Below are 26,218 nucleotides of genomic sequence, written 5' to 3'. Positions count from 1 at the left end.
TTTGCTTGTTGTTTGTTTTAATGTGAAAACATATATTTACATATATTTTACAATTTTACTTCGATACTTGAATGTAATGAACGTTAATATGAGAGGTCATTAACAATAAATAAAGTACTTTTTTAAATAAATTTAATATATTTTGTGCTTGATATAGCAAACGCAGCTTAATGCCTCGATGCGAAATTTCCATCATTTCAGAAATATATATATTACATATAATGCTATGTGTTAATTTCTACTTTTACCGAAAACGCCACAGTAGTCTTCCACAGTAGAAACATTCAATAATAATAAAGGAAATATGAAATCGTTGAAGTTTTTAATATATTATTTAAACAAAATACAAAGGCGCATCCATCTTTCTTGTTATGAAACCATGGCGCTACGATACGGAACATGTGTATTCAGAGCTCCAGATAAGGATGTGGTCTAATGGGTATTTCACCCCCTGATATTATTGTTAAAGCGTATTGTACTCCTTTGTTTCAGCCATAAAGAGTATTTGGTAATATTTAGGGTTATTTTCCATAGAAAACTGACACAGTTAATGGCGTCTTTAATCCACAGGTGGAAGTAACGTAATCAGGGTAGTTTGTTTTTTATTTTTTTATTTTTTTTAGGAGCCCAATATATTCAAATAAATATATAAAATCATGTTTAATGAGAATTTGTTTTACGAAGAGCCATGAAAAAAAAATCCCCACCCTCTAATATTGGAATCATAACAAGTCATTAACTAGAAGTTATCATAGACCTGTCTTCGCGGGCCGCAAAAATGTCAAAAACAGCTTTAATCCAAAGCATCCCTTGATCCTCCTATGGGCAATTGGACAACCTTTCAAAAAAAGTTAACTTAAAAAAATCTGTCTAGCCGTTAACTCACAGTCGGTCGATAACCAAGCAATATTTCCAGTCCGTTTGTCAACCTGAATAAATCTTCGACAGACTTTCAAACAATATTTTTAAGTTTTTGCCTGTTAATCGATAGCTCGCGTCCTTTTCCTTTAAAACAACGAAGCGTGATAAATAATGCATGCATATGCAACCACTTACCACTGGGGGCTGACGAGGTCAAAGCGTAGTCCGTTTCGCTACGACGTCGAGTATATGTTTTACTACGAAAACATTGTTTAAATACACATGACATCGAGAACGGATTAGTCGAAAATTGTGTTTAAAACATGTAAGATTATGATTTTGTAATAACAAAACGCTGAATTTAAGCACAATGTCATTTCATAGGTCTGTTACATTAAATTATAATCCAAGATGTGTCTGGTTTATGCGGTTAAACATGAAATAGACCGCTGATTTATCAAACCGAAGTCAAGTTTCACTTTTAAAAAATGCAATTAAGGTTTACAACTGTGTTTAATTGACACAATTTTACAATTTCCATATTGATCTATGTATTGTTAAGCCACTGGTGTGTTTAGAAATGTGTAGGGTGACCCAGTTATCAGAAATAAAGGCTACATATTATTATAAGGCATGATCATGTCTCTGACAGCATACGTATATGCCTCGCTACGACAACGCTTTAGCGTGCATGCGTTTCTCACAGAAGACGTATTGGTTATCTCTCAAAGGCAAAATAAAGAAAAAAAAAATTAATACAGAGTCATGGAGTGGCTGGATGTTTCCTTTGAGACAGAGGTAGTAACAACGGCACAGCATGATCCGAAGCGCACAGTCGACATGGTAATGCACATTATTATGATATAATTACATTCACGACTAGGCCAAAGGAAACGATTAAAATCGAAAATCCATATATAAGATGACAATTGAGAGTCGAGAACCTAATGTCGTCGGTCTCAATAAAAATGACGCATTTTCACCTTGTGACAATCACTTATACGCTCATTTTGATAGAGACCGACGATAGGTTTTCAGCATACGGTACTCTTTATCAAATGACATTCGATTCTCGTTATTCCCAACTCGCTTATCTCGAAACTCTGCTTATGTCAAAGTAAATCCCATGTTCCAACTTCGATCATTATTTATCTCATACGGATTTTGATTTTTACATTGTATATATCAAAGCGATTTTCTTGAAAATCGGTTATCGTCAACTAATTTTGAGGTGAATTTCATGTTCGTATACATGATTGTACCTGTAAAATCCACACCTGTAACAGCCGTAAGGTGTGGAAAGTAGGACCCCAATGGCACAAATCCGCAATTGCATAATCAATATATTGTTGTAAAGTTGTGGCAGTGGGTTCCTGTTACAGGTTATTGTTAACTGCGTACATGACGGCCGGTAAATTTACCTCTATTACAATGCTGTTAAGGCCCAGTCTCAATATGATGCCGGCGGAGCCCCAGTGCGTGATCAGGCATTTACCGGGATGAACCGGGACCCTACCGGGATGAACCGTGCTCCACCGGGATGAACCGTGGACGACCGGGGACAACCTCCACCGGGAAAGTATTAAAATGTTTAATACCTCCGGGATGAACCGGGAGTCACCGGGTAGGACCGGCAACGACCTGCGTGGCACCTGGAACAACCGGGACTGTACCGGGAACAACCGGGACGGCACCTTAGCTCCACCGGGGCCCAAAACCACCCCGGCAGAGCTACGGCAACGCCCCGGTGGAGCCCCGGTGAATGCCGGCAGAGTCCCTTTATAGCTACGTTACATAAGTAAACCGGTGCTCTGACGGTACCGTCCCGGTTGTTCCCGGTGCATTCCCGGTTGTTTCCAGTGCCAAGCCGGTTATTGCCGGTCCTTCCCGGTAACTCCTGGTACATCCCGGAGGTATTAAACATTTGAATACTTTCCCGGTGGAGCCCCGGTTTTCCCCGGTTAAACCGGGGCGTTGCCGCAGCTCTGCCGGGGTCTGATGCCGGTATAACCCCGTTGAGTGCCGGCGTAGTGACGGTATACCGGGGCTCTGCCGGGACTCTGCAGGCTTTCACCGGGTTCAACCTTTTCGTTTGGATGTTCATGCGCACAGTGAAGCACGGCATCTTTGGCACTGGGAAATGGCAGTCTGCAGTAACTGAAAACTGCATGTGATATGTCCAGAAATGGATACAGAAACTTCGTTGAGCAACCTATACATTATATTTGTACTTCGTTGCGCAACCAATACATACTCTGTGCGAAACCTTTACATAAAGCGACTTGTAATTTCCTTCGAAACAAAGAATTTGCATTATTAAAATATATGTTCGTAACATGTTTTGTACTTTAAAATGTGTAATGTACACTGAATCAAAGTAAAATGTAGTTTTATTTAATTTAAGTTACCGTAATTGGCTATTTTAACAGAATAACCACCTTATGCATTGCTTCAAATCAAAATATTTCGATTTTAGCTCAAAATAAACTTAAAGGTTGCAACTACGCGCATTTGTTATTAGTTTGTTATTGAAAATAAGTACCTACCATTACTGGATGTTCCGTTCTCTAATCCATAAACACCAGAAAATATGAAACTCGCCTGATTAAGTAGTGTATTTACACCATGTTTTCGTAGTAAAACATATACCCGACGTCGTAGCGAAACGGACTACGCTTTGACCTCGTCAGCCCCCAGTGCTTACCCCTATCAGTTATCGAAGGACATTTAAGCGCATGACGAGAGTCGTAGATCGGTTATCGAAGGACATTATGGCGTATGACGGAGGTCGTAGATCGGTTATCAAAGGACGTTATGGCGTTTGACGTAGGGCGTAGATCGGTTATCGAAGGACGTATTGGAGTTAGACTGAGGACGTAGATCAATTATCAAAGGACGTTATGGCTTAATGGTAGATGCTTATATCGGTTTTGAAAGAACTGGTGGCGTAAGACTGATGGCGTTGATCGGTTATCGAAGGACGTAGTGGCGTAATACTTATGGCGTACATCGGTTATCGAAGGACTTAGTGGCGTAAGACTGAGGGCGTTGATCGGTTATCAAAGGACGTAAGAGCATAAGACTGAGGGCGTAGATCGGTTATCGAAGGACGTTATGGCGTGGGACGGAGGTCGTAAATCGGTTATCGAATGACGTAATAGCGTAAGACTGAGGGCGGAGATCGGTTATCGAAGGACGTTATTGCGCATGACGGGAGTCGTAGATCGGTTATCGAAGGACGTTATGGCGTATGACGGAGGTCGTGGATCGGTTATCGAATGACTTTATGGCGTCTGACGGAGGTCGTAGATCGGTTATCGAAGGACGTAATGGCGTATGACGAAGGTCATAGATCGGGTTTCGAAGGACGTTATGGCGTATGACGGAGGGCGTAGATCGCTTATCGAAGAACATAATGGCGTAAAACAAAGGGCGTATAATTCTTATCAAAGGACGTAATGCATTACACCTTAAATCTGGTATCAAGGGACATGCTAAATTTAACTGTATGGTCTAACATCGGTTATCTTATTATGTAGTACCGTAAGGCTATTGGTCCTTAAATGATATCGCTTATCTAGGATGTAGTGCCGTAAAGTATTTAAATGTGTATATCGCTTGTTAAAGGACATGCATTCCTACAACTTAATGGGCATGCATCGATTATCAAAGAACATTTTTTAGTACAACTACTAGTATATGGGCTTTCATTGGTTAGCAAACTGAAAAGGAATGATTCCATGCAATAAAAAGGACTTACACCATTTATGAAAATATATGCTTCGTAACAACTTAAGGTGCTTATATCAGTTATCAAAGGGCATGATTCTATACAAATTACGGCGCTTATATCAGTTGACCAGCCGATATTAGGTGGCAAGGATTCGGAGAAACATCAACAGAGGAAGGGCATATAATATTATTCAGCGACGGGGTGTCTATACATCGCCACTGGGTTGCTTTCCTCGTTTGGGAGGATGTAGTCAATAGCGTCATCAGTTGCCCAGTCCCCAGCAGACTGTTTTCTATCCGCTTATCAGCGAAACTTCACAACATCATAATCATCATTGTCTACGAACCAACAACTGACTACGAAGATGAGGAGATTGAACAGTTCTATGAAGTATTAGAGCGCATCATAGTCAAGGTCCCCAAGAAAGACATCCTCATTTAAAGGCGACTGGAAAGCCAAGGTTGGGCCAGACACATTCCAAGACTGGCCAGGGCCAGTAGGTAGCTTTGGCTTAGGAGAGACCAACAACAGAGGTTTGAGACTTCTTGAGTTCGCCAGAAGCCACCAACTCACCCTTGCCAACACGCTGCACTCAAACAAGCTGTTTAGAACAGCGACCTGGCATGCTCCAAACGGACAAGTACAAAAACGGTTCAAGTCCAGCATCAACAAGGCGAACACAAGAACGTTTCCTGGCTCAGACATCGGCAGTGACCATGGTTTAAATCTCACCACCATCAAGCTGTAGTTCAAGAGCAAGCGCATCACAAAGAAACCACGCGCTAGATTTGACTTTGACAGAAATTAAAAGATCCAGTGATACCAGAGGTATTTCAAGCACAGATAGGTGGCAATTGTGCAACATCTTAGACAAGAACATCGACAGCATTAACCACAACATCAAGGATGTCCTACTGTCATCGGATGAATTAGTGCTTGAGAGAGAAAAAGAAAAATAAGCCATGGGTAACGACCGAAATCATGGACCTATGTGACAAAAGAAGAGAGCTGAGGCATGAAAAGTACACAAACATGGACTCTTGGGCAAATTACCAGAAAGCGAACAGGGAGGTAAGGAATAAGATGATAAAGGCCAAGGAGGAATGGATTGAGGAACAATGGATCATCATCGACAAAGAGATGACAGCAGGCAGTAGTAAGAAGGCCTAAAGCACACCTCAATACCCTCACGAAGACCAAAACCTGTGTTATATCAGACGCATACGAGAATCTCCTTTTCGAGAGTGCCGCAGTCCTAAACAGATGGATTTAATACTGCAATGACCTCTTAAACTATCCGCTTCAACCGGACTTCAGTCTCCGCCAGAACGATCCCAAACCAGAGGCGCACGACGAAAGTCCGTCCATACTTAATGCAGAGTTGGAGAAGGCAGTGCGTAGTCTTAAGGCTGGAAAATCTCCGGGAGTGGACAAAGGCCTAAAGCACTCTCAATACCCTCATATCCTCGATAGCTCTTCCACAACTTCATTGACTTTAGGTAAGCTTTCTAGCGCATGTGGCATGATGGCCTATGGCATGTTATGATTGGATTCAACATTGACGAAGGGCTGATGTAAATCATTCAAGAACCCTACGGAATCATTAAGAAGATAATGCAGGATATTTTTCATGAACACCACACCTCTACCTCCATCGATGGAAGAACCATCTCCAAATTGAGATTCGCTGATAACATTGACCCAATAGGTGGAACCAGCAGTGAACTTTAAGATCCCACCAACAGACTCTATGAAAGAGCAAGAGCATACGGGATGGATGTCAGCAGGACAAACACCAGTGCAAACATCACCATGAACGTAGATGAGCTTGAACAAGTAACCAGCTTCAAGTACTTGAGCGCAACCCTGTCTAAGAATGGTAGACCAATACGCAGAGGTCCGAATAAGAATTGCCATAGCGACCGCAGCGATGGCGAGACTGAGCAGGCTGTGGACAAGCAGTTTCACCAGCTTCCGCACCAAGTACAGACTCTACAAGTCATCGAAGTCTCCATCCTACTCTACGGCTGCGAGAACTGGACGCTTCACGCGGACACGGAACGCAGGACACATGCATTTAAACATAAATGTCTCCGAAGACTGCCCTGCATCTCCTCAACGGAGTACAAGACCAACGAGTTCGTCCGGAACATGCCTGCAATACTTGTTGGTCCCCAAGAGCCCCTACTGACGACCATAAAACGACAAAAACTGGCACGACTCTCTGTGCAAGACTGTTCTCTAGGGCTAGAGGGAGGTCGACGTCAGACGAAAAGCTTGATAGATAATGTAAATGAGTGGACATCCCTTCCCATGGATGAATTACTCTCAGCAGCACAAAACATACCTGACTGGAGGATGATTTCTGTATCGTCGCCCCTCATTTCCTCCAAACGGCAAAACCAGTCAAGGGAATGATGATGATGATGATGATGATGATGATGATGATGATGATGATGGTGATGGTGATGGTGATGATGATGATGATGATGATATCAGTTATAAAAGGGCATGCTTCCAAACATATTATGGCGCTTATATCAGTTATCAAAGGACATGCTTCCATGCAAATAACGGCGCTTATATCTTTTATCAAAGGACAGCCTTCTATACAAATTACGCCGCTTATATCAGTTATTAAAGGACTTGCTTCTGTACAACTTAAGGGGCTTTTATCAGCTATCGAAGCCTTTAAGGGCATGCTTCTAAACACATTACGGCGCTTATATCAGTTATCAAAGAGCATGCTTCCATACAAATAACGGGGCTGATATCAGTCATCAAAGAGCATGCTTATATACAAATCACGGCGCTCCTGTCAGTTATCAAAGGGACATGCTTCAATACAAATTGCGGCGCTTATATCAGTTATCAAAGGAAATATTTCCATAAAATTACGGCGCTTATATCGGTTATCAAAGGACATGCTTCTTTACAAATAACTGCGCTTATATCAGTTATCCATGTACATGCTTCTTTACAATTTTGAAGTGCTTATATCAGTAATTAAAGGACATTCTTCCATTCAAATTACGGCGCTTCTATCAGTTATCAAAGGACATGTTTCCATACAACTTACGGCGCTTATATCAGTTATCAAAGGATATACTTCCATGCAAATAACGGCGCTTATATCAGTTATCAATTACATGCTTATATACAAGTTACGGCGCTCATATCATTTATCAAAGGACATACTTCCATACAAATTACCGCGCTCATATCACTTATAAAAGGAATGCTTCTATACAAATTACGGCGCTTATATAAGTTATCAAAGGCAATGCTTCTATACAAGTTACGGCGCTTATATCAGTTATATCAGTTATCAAAGGACATACTTCCATACAAATTACCGCGCTTATATCAGTTATCAAAAGAATTATTCTATGCAAATTACTGCGCTTATATCAGTTATCAAAGAAATGCTTCCATAAAAGTTACGGCGCTTATATCAGTTATCAAAGTACATGCTTTTATACATATTGCTGCATAATGTTGTTAGACTTAATGAGCTTATATAACCTGGCAAAGGACATTCAGTTTATGGACTTATATCTTTTCGCAAAAGAGGCACAACTGTTGAAGTTTTGGAGCTAATGTTGTTCACCAAAATACACGCTTTCGTAAGTCTTCCGAGGCTTTTATATGTTAGTTAAGGACACGCTTTCGTAAGTCTTTAAAGTCGTATGCCTTTAAGTAAAAGACATTTCGTCTTAAGACTTAATGGGATTATATTATTGAGTGCAAGACATTGCCGCGTTAAATTTAATGGTCTTATATTGTTACGTAAAGTACACATCCTGTCGAAAATCTCAAGGGGCTTATATCGTTGATAGACAAGATGCCATTCAACTTAACAATGAATTTTGTTAAAAGACTTAACCTGTTTATATCGTTCAGCAAACGATCTTATGACGTAAGACTTTAGACGATAACACTTTTCAGCAAACGTCAAGCAACCGAAAGACGTAAGCGGCTTAGAAATTAAAAAAAAAAGTTATTGTGTCATTGAGCACCCGGTGATAATGGCATACAAATGACAAGTGGATTTAGTTATAATGAGTTGCACATTGCAGATACCTAAAACTTAAGAATATATATCCTTTTCAATTCATCGTTCGATATATCGGCTTTCAAACATTTTTCAGATGGGCAACTTCTGCGGAAGAGTCCGGTGGCGTACAGTGACGGGGTGTACATGCCCTCGGGCCAGGACCGGCCTAACCCATTTGAGATCAGCAGGGCGGGTCACAAGGGTCCCCCGGGACTCGGGTCCCTTCGGAACAGGACGGCATTCCTCGTCTTCTTTGGTGAGTTCAGAGTTTTAAAACAAATATATCATTTTATATAGAGTCACCATTTTTTCACTGTTGAGTATTTTATATTTGAAATATTGAAAACGCGTTTATATATGTTAACATAATAAAGGGTCACTTAAAAATCCATAAATATGCCCATTGTTGTTAACGAGGAAATAAAATACATAGAAGCGCGTGCGGTCGAAACATTCTAATTACAAGGTCTAGAATGCCATCCGCGTTTCACAAATATGTATCAGTTTTACGGGAAATGATATATATATATATATATATATATATATATATATATATATATATATATATATATATATATATATATATATATATATATATATATATATATATATATATATATATATATAACATTTTACATTTCTAGTTTCACAATTAAATTGTTAAAACGCAACCGTTGCGATTTCAGTTTTATTCGAAGCAATGCTCGGTTTTGTATGTATGCATGTTTTTTTTTATAAAATACTTAGTATTTTCAACCCTGTTCTACAGGTCAACAAGTGGTGGAGGAAATACTGGACGCCCAGACGCCCGGATGTCCCCGAGAGTTCTTCAACATACCCGTGAAGAGCTCAGTAACTCCGCAGTTCGACCCTGAAAACAAGGGCAACGTCGAGATGCCTGTTTTTCGCTCTCGATATGATCAGCGCACGGGACTCTCGCCCAATAACCCTCGGCAACAGGTGATTGAAGTTAAGTTTTAAAAAGTCGGTAAATTATGAAATATTATACTGTCATCATGAAACTACTTCTTTATTGTGAATGGTATGTTAAGCTTAGAGATTGAGGAATTAAATCGTAACGCTCGTGTAACTTGGAGATTTCAGTGAAGCTCAATGTTATCGGCACAACCTTCTTTGAAAAGAAGCCAACAAATTGATCACAATGTATCCTAGTAGTCCAATTTGACGCAAATCACCATTAAGGATATAAAGCATATACCCAACTGACCGTTATAACAATAAAGATGTCCAATTTATATATATATATAGTATGTTGTAAATCTAATAATGACAAGACACGCCAATGATTTAATAACGACGTATTACATGTACTAACTAACATGGAATTCAGTTAAATAATCATCTGTTCAAAACTTGCACAAAATATATATGCCAAAAGTTAGTCAACTCTCATAATGACATTGTATTATTTAAAACAGTTGAACGAAATCACGCCATACATCGACGGCACGCTCATGTACGGTCCCGGCAAAGCTTGGACAGACGCCATCCGGGAACTTAGCGAGACACATAAGGGACGTTTGAAGGGGCTCGATCCCTCAGTTCCGGTAAAGGACAGTTTTCCGGCGCTAAATGATCTTCTTCTTCCGTTCGCAAACCCGCCTCCACCCCGAGAGCACAATATGAAGCCCGTTAAACGCTTTTGGAGTGAGTATAATGTTGTGTGTAATGAATAGGTTTTAAACATCCCATCAGAAATGTTCAAATTTTTTTATTTATTGTTTATTACTCCTCATTCGTGATATATTTTAAATAATTCAATATGCCTTGACGAAGTTTTGTGCAATGTTTAACAAGACAGTTTATTTGCATGATCTCGCAGTGGAGTGCCCGGCGCTGGTTTGTTTGCGAGGGGGGGGGGGGGGTAGTTAACATTATTCATGTTACAATCGACACCAACAAGGCATATCACCCCTTCCCCCAGAAAGCACCGCTTTTTCTTACTTAACAGTAACGACGTAAGGAACACATCACCAATACGGATGTAATTGTATGTACTGGGGTATCTCCTCTATACTTGATAACGAATTTGTTAGGAAAATACGTTGGTCGTTTGCCGGTATTTGTCAATTGTTTGACATTGACATGATGTGTCCAGTGATATCTATCCAAACCAAGCGTTTACCACCCATAGGCGAGACATTATCCGAAGATTTAAGACTGAATAAGTGGGTTCTTTTGAAAGCATACCCGCATCTGAGTGTACAGATATTGAAACAGTTTGAATGACGCGATCTTGTAAAAATGAGTTTGATAAAAAACAACAACAAGCTTTTATCCTATCAATGAAGAAATTATAATTATGATTTATTTTTATCTGTAACGCTTGTCTAGTTTATCCAATATCTACGTGAACAGTCATTATTATGTAAATAGCCACATTGTTTCGCATTCATGTCAAATAAGATAACTGGCGAGGGCAGTGCAGATCAATTCGACAAAGTTAACATTGGTCATTTTATTAAAGGAAGTTTTCATTTAATGAATATATAAAAGTGAACGTTTTATTAAAAGGAAATATTATAGTTGTGTTTCTTTTTTTTAAGAAAAACTAATTGCTTGTATTAACTTTTTAATCTTTGACAAAATGACAAATGTCAGTTAGTGTTCGCGAATAATGTGCTATCTGGGAGACATTTACTGTACATGCAAGTCATCATCATTTACAAAATATGTTTGAACATTAATTTTCCTTCTTATTTACGCAAAACATTTGATAACACAGTGTCCGATACAGAATATCGAACATTTTCTCCACAGTAATTTTCCTCCAACAACTGATCCGTAGCACTATCCCGATTGATATCATGTTAACTTCATTTTATAACTAGTGATTGGCAACCCTCGTGGGAATGAAAACCCGTTCCTTTTGGCGTTCGGCATACTTTGGTTCCGTTACCATAACCACGTTGCAGACGAGATCTCTAAAAAATATCCGGCACTCAACGACGAACAGGTGTTCAATTTGGCGCGGAAAAAGGTTATTGCGACCCACCAGGTACTTTAAATACTAGTACTACTCTTTCTAATAATAATAATAATAATAATAATAATAATTATAGTAATAATAATAATAATAATAATAATTATAATAATAATATACTTATAATATAATAATAATAATAATAATAATAATAATAACATTGCGGTCATAAGTGCCACCACTACTTCTCCTGCAATCGCTACGATAACCACTTTAACCGCGCCCACCGCTCCACCCAACCACCACCACCGCCGCCGCCACCACAAATACCATAGCAAATAAAACTATTACTGATCTTTATTCTTTTATATTTGATCATGTTATTACTGCTAATGATGATTCTTGGTACACTATTCACATATCATTTATATTCCCCGAGGTTTTATTAGTATTGATTTATGTACCTCTTACAGTCATTCCCTTTATTAAGAAGTCCCATTACAGACATGTGCGGTTGTAAAATTTACCAAATTTTATAGTTACCTTTTCTTATCGGGCCTACGTCAGCAACAAAATGCAAATTCTAAACGTTTCAAATATAAATACTGACTTAAGAATTATAAATTCAACAACAATGGAAGTGTTCAATATCAGTTAATACGTGTACACTTGATGTAAAAACTGTGCATCATTATTGAAAAATGTCGGTTTTTGTTCGACAGTGTGGCGCATAGCATATACAATGACTTAACAAGTATCAAAGTACATGTTAGTATTATCATTTAAACTATTATACAAATGAGGAACCGATGAGTGGTTACCGCTGTGTGCTATGTTGTTGCCTATATACCCGATTGTATCGTGTACATTCTAGAATATCGTGCTGTATGAATGGTTACCGATGTGGCTACAAGTCAACTCGTCTATGGTGTTGTCCCAGGTCGTCCCGCCATACAGTAAGTTTAAATGCAGTTTTAAGTAGTGTGGAACCCATATGGCCTATGGGAGTTAAGCATTGTGAATAAAAGTGTGGTATAATAAATTTTAATATCAAATATCGTTACTAGATAGTAACAAAATGCCGTCGCGAGCGGGCCGATATTCGTATCTATCGGCCCGCTGAGCCGGGCCGATTTTTCATATCAGAAAACAATGTGATCGCGCGGCTTATACTGAACAAAATGGCGTCCACATTCAGTCTTAGCCACAACTCAACGAAAGATTCGTACATAAGTAGATTCTATAATGACAAGTAGCAAGCAATTTTGGTAATACAAATATCGATTGAAACTAAAATTCTTCTGTACAGTAGATTGATGCTTCTATTTTATTTGAGTTTTAATAGAATTCATCAAACAGCAAAATATATGTAGTAAAATACACACTTACCTCGATGGCAACTTTAATCCTATGCCTATCATAATAAAAGTATGATATGTTATTCAATACGTTTACCTTTATTTGTTTTAAATCACATTCCCCCACTTTTTAAACGATTGTATAGAATGGTAAGCAACGTAACCAAAAATAAGATTTACGCAATCAAATGACTTGTCGGAGCGATAACAAGAGTTATATTCCTAACTCAGCTTGCAATTATGCATGACAACCACAGAATCCGAAATACTTTTTGGATTTGTTAAATGGCATTATGCTTAAAACATATTAAACTTTTAAATAACCCTTTCACGTCCGAATTGTTTTCCCTAAATTCCAGAGAGTCTAGCTAAAACTGGTGTTTTTCGTCACAGAAATTGCCTCACATGAATTACGGCATAAATTGCGTAATCATTTGAATGAAAAAAAGTACGTAAATCTGGTTCTGTAATAAATTTTAGCGACGAGACAAAATAGTTTGATACGTAATATAAACGATAACACACGGCAGAGCTGGGTCGGACGTGTTATTGTCTAAATAAACGTTTTGCATATATATATAAGCCGCTGCCTATTTTAAATTAACAAACCCATTTTAATTCGATTTCAATTTATAATCATACATTTATTGTATACTGCTATTGCATCTATAAATATGAAATAAGTTTTCCTGCAAGAATTGAATGCCGCACGACATGCTGAAGATTTCCTTTGTTCATGCAATGTAAATATGTCCAGACGTAAAAAAAATGTTTGATATATATTTGTGCAGCGTCATGCGAACCGGGTCTTATGCCATATGCGGCCTGCGTTACTCCAGAGCAGCATTTCCTGAGCAGTCTGGTCAGGAGCTGCCCTGTCCACGAATGAGATCAAGAATTTTTCTTTATTTCATTACGGAAAGGGTAGTTCCTGACCAGATTGCGTATTGCGCGGGCTGGTCTGGAACTTTTATGGTCGCATCTTCCATAAAAACCCATTTCGCATCACGCGGCTCATTTCATACTATACGATATATGTATTGTTCCAACTGAAATTAAACCTCTCATAGCATACACTTACTGAAGGCGAAAGAAAAGAACAAAAGGTGAAGGTATATCACGATTTAAATGGAAATTACACATTTGTTTAAATATATTTTGATTTAAAAAAAAGCTTTGTTATACATAATAGGTGTTTATAAAATCTGTGAATGAATACTTTAATGTAGTGTAAGTGTCGTTTTATTCTGAACTAGAGAAAACAAAATAAGATTTTAAATCTATATTTAAAAAATTGGGGCCACACTCTTCCAATTCTCGACGTCAATCACATAATAGTGTTATACGAATCCGTTAAATCAAAATGTTATCTAGTACGCTTTTGCAGGTGGATATAATCCGAACATACATCCGGGCATCGCGCAGGAGTTTCAGTCTGCGGCATTCAGATTTGGACATACCCTTGTGACCCCCGGGACCTGGATTAGGTACGTGTCCCCCGACGTCACTCTCGTGTTAACTAATGACGTCACTCACAATATCTTGGTGTCATTTACATTAAGAATGTAACTTAAAATACATGGATTAGGTCACGTTTCATGACGTCAGACATGTTTCAGAGTCGCCATTTACGTTAAGTAAATTTCATTCACGAACTTAGGATGTAACACAGTTTACAGTTTAGAACGCTCGTTACATTGACGTCATACACGTTACAGTGGCATAATGCTTCGCATTTAATGAAAAACAATTGTACAACATTACCATAGTGAAAGATACGTATTCGCATCGGTTACAGTCCTTGAATAAATACAAGGATCAGCTGTCAAAGCTTGAGATCGTATTGCTTGAAACGGGCTGATTCACACATTGTTTCTTAGAAAAAAGTTTATCAGAAGATGCGTTGGCTTGATAGATTAAAAGAAATAAGACATCATACATTAATGAATATAGTTGTAACTTGAAGAAGATCAAAAACATGTTGGCCCTATCTTGTCTCTACCAGGATCGCCTGGATATACATCCTACTACTATGTCCTTTCGCCAAGCCTGACTGCTGTATACGCTATGAGCATGTACGCCATGCACTTATTGAAACACATGTTAACGTAAACCACAGAATCACTCCAAATCATTTCGCGTTTGTAACGCTTTACTTTTTTTTCGAGTTCAAACGATGTTTGTTTTTTTCACTGACGCACACGGATTTAATTGCATGTCTATATTAGAAATGTTTTTTGTTCTATTGTGAGCACAGTTTTTTGTGGTCAATGACAAAAAAGGGAAATTTGGCAAGTAGCCAATATGTGAAGAATTATCTTTAAATTAAGATTGAATTTTCAGGAAAGCAAATGACCCTACATGTACGTTTGAGAAGTTGAACATTGAGATGGGCGGGGGAACCTCTGGTCAGGCGCATGCGCTGAGACTCTGTAACGCCTTCTGGAACCCACAGGTACGCCCACTATTTACTGCGTGTAGTTTATTTATTTTTTAATGTTGCATGACACTTCACAATGATGTTCAAAGTGGAATGAAAACATACAAATTATGATTTATATATTTTGGAATATGATTTTCAAAATAAATTGTATTTCTTTTAAGCAACTTTAAACTGGTTAATGACATTTTAGGCACTTTTTACGCGTTTCACGTTTAATTATACCAAATCTCATAAAGTCTGATACTATGGCATGAACTTGTACGACGACTGTACTATAATTCATTAAAACCATCACTTGCATGTTGAAATACCTATGAATAGTACGAATCTCTTTCCGTTCTGTATTTTTTTTATAGAAAAATACTGCGGATTTCAAGTTTTAAACATAAAAGGGCGAATTTCAATTTAACGCGTTAAACAGAATGCAAGTATTCGTCTACAATTGTCAAATATGATCGCAAGCTGGTCTTATTGATACCACGTTTCAACCAAGGTCTTGATAATATTGTATTAATTTCATTAATATGCACCACGGAGCGTAAATTTGTCATCTAGAGTCCCTGTATGCACACACAAATAAAACAATCAAAACGTAAATTTTACGTTAAATAATATCAAATTAAATGAAACACTTTAATATCGGAACACATTAATAGAACGGCATTTTAATATTTTTTGCAATAGATAGACACATGAAAATACAAAAAATACGAAAATTAAAAAGACCAGAAAAAAGCACAGTCTTTTTAATCATAACGTTTACGTATCCGCTGACAGGATGACATATGTATTCAGTTTTATGTATTCGGTAATAAACATGGGCACCTAAGACAATCAAGTGATGATGGTGACATAAATGGAGCATACACATATTTATAGTTTGAACTGTAAGACATACCAAGGTAAAGTTGTTTGATTGAAAATACTTTTGAAAGTTTTTTTTTCGAAACTCCTTCATCCAGTCTGACTCGGCTTTAAACACATTATGAAAACAAACGTCTAGGACGATACCGTATAAATATCAGTTTCATCTAAATATTATTAAGAGACTGCAATTTCATCTAAATATTATTTAGAGACTGCAATTTCATCTAAATATTATTTAGAGACTGATGTGTTATTGATATACAACATGTATGTATTTTTCGCGCAGGAATTATTGGACTCATATCCTCAATAGACAACGCGCGAGATGTGTGCCTTATTTTGTATTATAAGCACACTCTTCTCATGCACATGCATTTCTTTCCGCTTCCAAGTCGTCACAAGAGGCTGACCACAAAGTGAACTTGTTATTTAAAACGACTTTTTACTAACGTGCAGGAATTTCTAGACGGTAAAAAGGCGTCAATAGACAACCTGCTGTCCGGACTCGCGGTAACGCTGGCTGAGCGAGAGGACCATATTGTAGTGCCTGACCTCCGAGGTAACGCCTCACCGTTTCAAGTAATAGATTAATCGACTATGACTACCTTTTCAGCTTTATTTATTTAAACGTTACACCTTAAACCATGGACATATAATTTACCAAAAATATTTTGATCATGAATAAAACTACAACATGTCTGGATACATTTGACCCGCGTCATGCGAAAATGTCTACAGACCAGCCCGCGTATTCGAAAGTCTGATCAGGTTCTACCCTGTCGCTATACTGTTACAATAGAATAAATATAGGTTTCGTGGTCTAATTAGCAGACATGGAACCTCCTGACCAGACTGCATGAATGCGCAGACCGGTCTGGATCTTCACTGGCCGCATATGCCATCAGAACCATTTGTGCATGACGCGGCTCTTTTATTGAATACATTAGTATGCACATTTCAAATGAGAAGACATAACGTAAAACATGGATCCACTTAAAACAAAACATTAATTTACTTGAACGTTATAAAGTGTAAGTGTAAGGTAACGTTGCATAACTCAGAATTTTAACGTAAAAAAGTTGTCTTCCTCTTTAATAGAGCACCTCTTTGGTCCACTGGAGTTTTCGAGGCGTGACCTAATTGCTATAAATATCCAGCGGGCACGTGACCACGGACTTCCGGATTACAACAGTGTGCGCGAGGCGTACGGATTGGAACGGAGGAAGTCATGGGAAGATATAAACACGTACAACATCTCGGAAAAAGATCCACAATACAACGACACGGAAAATATGTATCCGAATGGCATGTACATGAGCGGTGTACGTATAAGATCACCTGTATTTATTTATGTACGGAAGGGAAAGAGCTAGAGCGAAAAATTAGTGTGCTACGCCCTGTGTCCTCTTACCCTTCTAAGCCGGTCAAACAAGACTATATTTCAATATATTTATATTAACATGTAATGACATATGGATTGACATTTGATTCTGTAAACCCTTATATGACACTATACTCCTCACAACACGTGTATGAGCATCGTTTGTACAAAATAATGTCAACAAACTGACCCGTTTAATAGCGCAGTCGATCGTTTTGATCTTAAATCTCACATGTAACCTTTGTCCTAAATAATAAAGTAAATTTTCTGAATTTTTGTCAGATATTGATGATATTGTTTCAATAGATATAGAGTGTTATATTCTGATATGAACTGTGTATCATTGAAGTATTCTGAGATATAACAAAGTTAATTAAATAAAGTATGATTGCCATTTAAACAATTAATATTTCCAGCCGATTGCAAATCTCAAAAAGCTGTATGGGAACACGTCGGCTCCCGACAATTTGGACTTGTTTAGCGGCGGATTGCTCGAAACAACGCCAGATGGCCTCGGGGAGCTCTTTCGGACAATCATACGCGACCAGTTCACGCGCATCCGGGACGGCGATAGGTTCTGGTTCGAAAACGAGAATAATGGGTAGTTATTCTTGTTGACTAAATGCGTATGACATGTTATGACGGACATCAGAAACATTTGCGTAAAGTAAAGTCGTGTTTAAATTGCTACATTTCACAAGACTTCGTTTTCACAGTAACTGCTGCTGTTTTTGTGATATGTGTACATTGTATTTTTCTCTCAAAATCTGTTCTTAACGTTTCATTAAGAGAATGCTTAAACCTCGAATGAAAATCATGTTAACAAAAGAACCATTTCCTTAATTTGGCAATTCGTATTGAACTTTGTAGATACATTAAGGCAAAATTTCGTGTGTTTTTTTGTTTGCAGATTGTTCAACAGAAGTGAAATAGAAGAAATACGAAATATATCTATCCGTGATGTAGTTTTGCTTGTCACAAATATAAAAAGTGAACATTTCAACAAAAACCCATTCATTTTCCAGACAGGTGCGTATATAAAATGGTGCCATTAGGCTTTACTATATACTTATTTTATTTCATAAATTAGCAAATAAAATCATTTTCCGTTTGTATTTATTTGATTATGGTATTTGCATTTTTGTTGGGTTTTGGCCAAATGCTAAGTTCCGGTTTGAATTCATTAGTGTCTAATCGTTTTACGTGCGAGTTCCAATCCTGTGTCGAATCAGTAACTTTTTAAGTAGGAATATATGTAGATCATTTGACGGATACCATACCTGTTGCATCTGCGATATAAAGGGACCTTTTCGCAGATTTTGGCACGTATTGAAGTTTGTCATAAAATGCTTTATTTTGATAAAAATTGGATCTAAATAGCTCCCGTAAAAAAACAACAAAATTAAAGGAAGAAAAAAGTAACACTTAACTGGGCTCGAACCACTGACCCCTGGAGTAAAAGTCTAACGCTTTGACCAATCGGCCATCCGTGCTCATAGAATAAGTCATGTAATTTATACTTTTATATGAGCAATCCTTGTAGTGTCACAAAATATAACGACAAAAACAGACCTCTCCAAATTATTCAATCGTTTCGCGTTGCAACGCTTTATAATTTTCAGGTTTTTTAATCGTCAAAAGATGCCTATAATGGGTATTTTAGAGCATGGTTATGTTCAGTATTACTGTTTCCTCACAAATATCATAACTTCAACGAAAATTTGAGAATCTGAAACAATTTTTTTTTGAATTTTTTCAATTTACCAAAACGTGAAAAGGCCCCTGAACTTTATGTCCTTTGTCGCCTAAGCCGTTTACAATACACATTAACTAGCGTGGAATTCGCGGATTCTTTAGATTAACCAGCAGTTTTGTCAAAACATTGATTTCTCGGTCTTTCTGTTTGTTTAAACTTATTTGTTCAATGATAAAGAACAAATAAGGGATCACGATTTAATATTAATAAAACGCTAAATGGCTAATAACAACTATTGATAGACAAATCGCAGCCGGTCAACTTCTATAAACTGAGTATTGTTTATACTCTCACAGGCTTATCAGGGACGACACTTTAAGCTTTTATGATATTTTTCGTTTAAAGGAAGTTTCTTTTCAGCGAAGATCCAGTTTAGGCGAAGAGTGTTGTACCAGATTAGCATGTGCGGACTGGCCAGGCTTATCTGCAATGACACTTAAGGTACATGCGTTAAGCCCAGTTTTCCTAGAACGAGTCTTATTTTATAGGAGATCCGTGCCCCCAGCCACAACAGCTTAGGGCCGATACTTACGACACACTCAAGAACAGCGGAATAGCGGTGATAGAGCAATGCACAGGGGTGAAACATTACGACTACTTTTCCGGTAGCGAGTACTCGTTCGCTCTATCATACCTCGCACTGGGACTTTGTATTCCTGGTACGTCATTTCTGTTTCGTATTTACGTGGTGTGTAAAACGCGTTTTCATTAAATGTATATACCGAAATCGAGTTTTCAAAAAATGTATATGCCAATTCGAGTTTTCATAATACATGTATGAATATACCCTGTCCCAATCGTGTTTCATCAAATGTATATACCATATCATATATAAATAAAATGGATATACCCAATCTTCTTTTTTAATAACATCCAGTGTAATTGAATTTACCATCGAACAGGTCGAAGCAGTGTTTTCCTATTATATGTACTTATTTCAACAGGAACAGTCGGGATGATGATCTTGATGGCAAAACACAAACAAAGGAGCATGGCGGAGCAACGCCGAAAAGAGGCGCCCAAACGGAAGAGCATGGAGCCAAACGTATACATAGGTAAAATTGTAATTAAGTTGTATTTTGAAACCATTTATTAAACTTCGATACTGAAAGTAAAGTATATTGTAGAAATTATTTTCACAACGCTGTTATCGCATAAGTACGAAAGCCTATTAGTACCACTTAAATTATAAAAACGTTCGAAGTCATAATAACGCAAGAAAAGGCATTACTACGCAAATAGACACGTAATAACGCAAACAAACGCATTATAATGCTAATAACGGCGTAATAACGCTAAAAAGGCGTAATAACGCCAAAGTTAAAGGCGTACAAACGCTAAAAATGCGTAATAACGCTAACAATGACATTCTTACGCTAAAAAAGGCGTTAAAATGCCAAACTAAAAGGCGTAAAAACGCTATAAATAGGTGTTATAACGCCAAACTTAAAGGCGTACACACGCCATTAAAGGTGTTATAACGCAGACTAAAAGGCGTACAGACGCCATTAAAGGCGTTATAACGCAGACTAAAAGGCGTACAAACGCCATTAAAGGCGTTATAACGCAGACTAAAAGGCGTACAAACGCTAAAAAAAAGGCGTAATAACGCCTTTTGTACTTTATAAAGTGATGACTTCTTTGAAGACATTAATTCGAACCAAAACATTATGAATGCAGTTTAGTTTATTGGATTTGAAAAGACAATTTCAGTCTTTCTGGAAATTGTCATTGAAAGATAGAATAGGCAACCGACATTTGTATGGAAACCTGTTAGTGCAATCCACTATGAATGGGTTGATTTTATTCGTATTACTCGACAGTAACACGTTGTTAATAGTGTAACCATCCACATAGGAAGGCGACAGTACGTCAAATGTAGTCAAATGATCACATGTACACGTTTGAATCATTTTTTTTACACATGACTGAGATATTCAAGTTTGAAAAGTGTTGCATTAGAAAAGTCTCCAAGTGTACGTTTACGACAACTAATTTGTTTAGGATTAAATCGTCTATAACGATATGTGAAACTAAATATTTTGAGGTGAAAAAAACACTTTATTTTCTATGACGAATCTTTCTTTTTTGTCAACTGTTAATTAATTCAAATGTTTGTAATAATATGATTCCTTTTCAATGTATTATATGTCATATTATAGCTATGTTCCTGGATGAGTGATTAAGGAATATAAATAGTGGTTCTTTAATTGGGCGTAGCTGTTTAACATCGCGTTTGACATAGATGACTTGCGATAAATAATGCAGCAGGAGCACTGAACACTTATCGCATTAGGAAAATGTTTGCACAAAACACAGGGTGATTAATATGAGTATAAGACACGTATAATCGAGCTAGCAGTTACACAGTTAGTGTTTTATACGCGACAAAAGTCCTTAATGTTAATGGTTTTTGTTTTTGTTTGTTTTTAAGTGTCCATAATTATGGTTTTGTTAAATGCATCAAAATACTAAAGAGCACACATTTACATGCTGAAAATGTGCTTGTTAAGTATCATCCCTCTAGCAAAACTACTGTTCGAGTTACGTGGTACACGGTTTTACAGTCCTTTTTTGCTAAATATGTGCGATAACTGTGCATACGTACACATGAACCAAAATTTCCGGACGAGCAAGTTTACATGCTGGTTAATATATGGTTATACAGTTTCATTGCTCTCGCAGCATTACGTATCGTATTACGAACGACATAAGTTCAAATTGTATTTTAAATGAAAATTGGTCATCTCTTGATATGTTGAACAATAAATACCTGCGAAAAAATGATATTTTGCGTATATGATTTCAAAAATTTGAGTTTCAACTGTACGTTTTTAAATAATTAAATTGATGACAAAGATATAATTGTTGTTAAACTGCAAACGGGCAAATGTACGCAATGCTGATATGGATATTGCCTATGAACGGGTTGATCTTAAACGCAATACTCGATATTACTGCGATGCAAACGCGCAATCACAATAATGGTAGCTCGATTGCCATGACGAGAACGCGAAACTACGACGGTACGATAACGATAGTGCGATATAACTTCGTGTTGTCATCATCGTTAGGTCGCAATTTCACCATCATAATGTCGTATCGCGTTTTTATTATCGTACTGTCGTGTTGTCATCATCGTATTGCCGTTATATTGCGTTTTCACTATCGTACTTTCGCGTTATCATCATTATTCTGACGTGTAATCCACATCGTACTGTCGCCTTCCAGTGTGGATGGTTACAATAACAACATCGTCACACTTTCGAGTATTCCGTATAAAAACAATCCATTCAAAGGGGATGACAATAAGATGATTCCGTACGAATGTCGGTTGCCTATTTTTGCTTAAAGGGACGATTTCCAAAAAGACTGAAATTGTCTTTTCAAATACAATAAACTCAAATATACTCATAACGCTTTGTTTTGAATGTCACCAAAGAAGCCATCACTTTATATAGTACACACGGCGTTATTACGCCTTTTTTAGCGTTTGTACGCCTTTGAAATTGGCGCTATCACGTTTTTTTTAGCGTATGTACGCCTTTTTTAGCGTTATGACGCCTTTTTAACGTTTGTACGCTTTTAAGTTTGGCGTTATTACGCCTTTTTTTAGCGTTTGTACGCCTTTTAGTCTTCCTTATAACGCCTTTAATTGCGTTCGTACGCCTTTAAGTTTGCGTTATAACGCCTTTTTAAGCGTTTGTACGCCTTTTAGTTTGGCGTTATAACAGCTTTTTTTAGTGTTTTTACGCCTTTTAGTTTGGCATTATTACGTGTTTTTTAGCGTAAGAATGTCATTTTTAGTGTTATTACGCCTTGGTTAGTGTGTGTACGCCTTTAAGTTTTGTGTTATTACGCCTTTTTAGCTTTATTACGCCTTTTTAAGTGTTATAATGCGTTTGTTTGCGTTATTACGTGTTTATTTGCGTAGTAATGCCCTTTTCGCGTTTGTACGACTCGAACTTTTTATTTTTATTTTAAGTGGTACTAAAAGACTTTTGTACATTGGTGTACATAGTATTTACGAAAACAAAATTGTGGTGTTTTCTGCTTGGATGAATTCAAATTATTTATGAATAACGTGGCGTTGATACTGAATTTCTGGAGTCTAATAATAGTCTTTATTTTAATGTAAAAAATATTACGTTTTGGTCACTTTCATTTGTCCGAATCTTTCTATTTTTCCCAATAACGACTTTCAAAATCAAATCCCACAGGATTCGTAGAGCATGCATTTCTTTGATACAGTAAAATGAATTGGATAAATAAAGTAACATGGTTTAGTTGGTATATTAATATATGTTGTTCAGCCCTTTGATTTACGATACTTATTTATGATTCCATAGAACGTTAAATACTTATTCTAAGTGATTAAACCCATGACGCTGTTTTATTACCTCAGCTTCTGAATGGATGGATCCTCAGGAAGGCGAGCGAAACGTGAAAGTGAAGTTTGACATTGAGCGCAAGAAAATTCACGTGACAGACCGTGGACGGCGCCCGCTTCGTATGATCGACTTACGTTACGGTAACAAAAAGGTCCACTTCCGGGTTTGTGAACCGTCTAACTTCATCTCCGTGAGAGTTCCGGATGAGATTGATCTTGTAAGTAAAACTTCCCATGGTGTGCGTGTGCACCTTCTTATGTTCGTCTGAGCGAAAGCAATTTATATTAATAGTTATAACACGTGAGAATAAATGATGGTTAACCATGCATCACGCAAGGTCTTCCTTGATGTAATGCAAATTAAGCAATGCATAATATTCAATCAAACCGTGCAATAGCTTGCGTGGAGTACATATGCATGCGTCAAAAATGGCTTTTTTAAAAGGAATCACACGATTCTTTCATGGAATGCGACACAAACTGATTTATTGTAAAATACATCTTTTTAAGGGCTTTTCCCCTCTTAAATGCACAAAATAATGCCTGTAAATAAGCGTGGTCTTTCTTATATTTAAACCACAATTCTTTATTAAAGATAATAAAACATGGAGTTACTAAAATAAAATTGTCATCATTACACGCACGTTTTTTTTTGCGACACATTAAGTATATGATATAAGTCATGCGCGTTTATAACGGAAGTACAAGAATACTACCACGGCCAACTTATACAACACCAAATTACCTTCCTGTTTTCAGGTGCTACGCTTCGCTACCGGCGAGTTCCTCACGGAATTCATCCAGAAGCTGGAGGAGTTTCTGCGGACGTTGAAGCTCGAGCATGACCGCCAGGACTTGACTGAGCCGCTCATCATGAAAAACGCATATACGAAGGCCATGCGTAAGAAGACACTCGACAAGTTCCTCCGGGCCGTCTGCCTTGAGGTATACATGCAAAGAAATCTGATGAAAGGGAACATTCACCCATCAGGAAATTCAGATGGCGGTCTTTTGACGATCTTTTTCTAAAATATCGAATCTTAAAAAAATGCTATTTATATTTCAGCCAATCATGTGGCTCCTTTCATGAAGCATTATCGTGTCTATTTTGCTTGTTCTTATACGTATCTACATCGTATTTGGTATTTGTACAATAAAGAGACCGTCACATAAAACTGTAAATAAAAGTACTTCAAACAGCTTTATTGACAAGCACGAATGTATATCTCATAAAAATGAATAAAGTATCTTTAGTAACAATTTAAATATATATGAAAACTATTTAATATTTACGCTTTAAGATATCATCATGTTTCGCTTTCACTTTTAAAACCATGAAAGTCAGACTAATTAAAAATTGGGCGCCCATAGAATAAATATGCAGTGTTTCTTAAAAAATAGTTTGGCAATATAAAGAGCAAACCCATTTTGTTATAAAACAAAACAAAAAACACTATGATTTGACCACCTTATTTATCTTCCAGTTAATTTGTTATTTGCCTGAAACAGTCAGACATTAAGCTGAATATGTTTTGCATTTTCTATGGGCGCCCAATTTTTAATTAGTCTGACTTTCATGGACTTTCATGGAATCATACTGATGTCTCCAATCAATCGACATGTATAAATCGTTGTAGAAAAATGTAATTAGTTTTTTGAAAAATATAATGAATATTTACAGTCCTAATTAAATCATGTATTGAATGCCAAATGCACGTTCCATTATATGATTTTTATTTAAATATTTTGATAGGTTTAAGACGTAAGTTATCGTCCGCTTTTGATTCTTAAAATTACAATATTACTTCAATGCTCGCACTGCACGTAGCGCATATATGGACAGCGCGTGGGGAAAACCTGCTCTACGAATGTATCGTCCCAGATTATCTTAAAACATTGAAACTAATTCCAATACATTCAGAATGAGTTAGTATTTTTCATTTATTAACATTTGTCAAAGCGTCGTTGTTGTTGTTGATTGGATGATTTTGTGCCTGGCTCAGTCAGTGTAATTCACTGCTAAGCCGGGTTCAAGAGCAATGGCTACTGTCGTTTTCAAGTAAATCAAATTTAGGGTTAAAACAGTTGTTGCAAAGCAAATATAAAATTTTGGAATTAGTTTTTAGGGGTAAGTGGTTGCATATGAATGCATTATATGACATGCCTCGTTGTTTTAAAGGAATAGGACGCGAGCTATCGATTAAGGGGAGAAATCTCAAAAATATTGTTTGAAAGTACGACTACATCCAAGATTTATTCGGATTAACAAACGGGCTCGAAATATTGCTTGGTTATCGGCCGACTGTGAATTAACGGCTGGACAGATTTCTTTGAAGTAAATATTTTTTGAAAGGTTATTCAATTGCCCATAAAAGGAGCAATGGATGCTTTGGATTAAAGCTATTTTTGACATTTTTGCGGCCCGCAA

The 26,218-nt window shown here is 37.3% G+C and overlaps 1 protein-coding gene across 2 annotated transcripts in view; it reads left to right on the top strand.

Annotated features, from left to right (window-relative positions):
- Positions 1–26,218, top strand: part of LOC127879741 (dual oxidase 2-like) — a 60,547-nt gene that overhangs the window by 8,119 nt on the left and 26,210 nt on the right. For both annotated transcript variants that reach the window (XM_052426764.1, XM_052426765.1), the window contains exons 3-17: positions 8,746–8,907; positions 9,421–9,611; positions 10,091–10,319; positions 11,504–11,670; positions 12,470–12,551; positions 14,341–14,440; positions 15,297–15,408; positions 16,720–16,822; positions 17,362–17,585; positions 18,061–18,245; positions 18,555–18,673; positions 19,889–20,059; positions 20,345–20,455; positions 23,806–24,008; positions 24,550–24,735. In XM_052426764.1, the coding sequence (XP_052282724.1) occupies positions 8,746–8,907; positions 9,421–9,611; positions 10,091–10,319; positions 11,504–11,670; positions 12,470–12,551; positions 14,341–14,440; positions 15,297–15,408; positions 16,720–16,822; positions 17,362–17,585; positions 18,061–18,245; positions 18,555–18,673; positions 19,889–20,059; positions 20,345–20,455; positions 23,806–24,008; positions 24,550–24,735 (2,345 nt within the window). The remainder of the gene's footprint in view (positions 1–8,745; positions 8,908–9,420; positions 9,612–10,090; positions 10,320–11,503; positions 11,671–12,469; positions 12,552–14,340; positions 14,441–15,296; positions 15,409–16,719; positions 16,823–17,361; positions 17,586–18,060; positions 18,246–18,554; positions 18,674–19,888; positions 20,060–20,344; positions 20,456–23,805; positions 24,009–24,549; positions 24,736–26,218) is intronic.

The sequence above is a fragment of the Dreissena polymorpha genome, chromosome 4, assembly GCF_020536995.1.
Source record: "Dreissena polymorpha isolate Duluth1 chromosome 4, UMN_Dpol_1.0, whole genome shotgun sequence".
Taxonomy (NCBI): domain Eukaryota; kingdom Metazoa; phylum Mollusca; class Bivalvia; order Myida; family Dreissenidae; genus Dreissena; species Dreissena polymorpha.
This window is presented reverse-complemented; position numbering and strand designations above follow the sequence as displayed.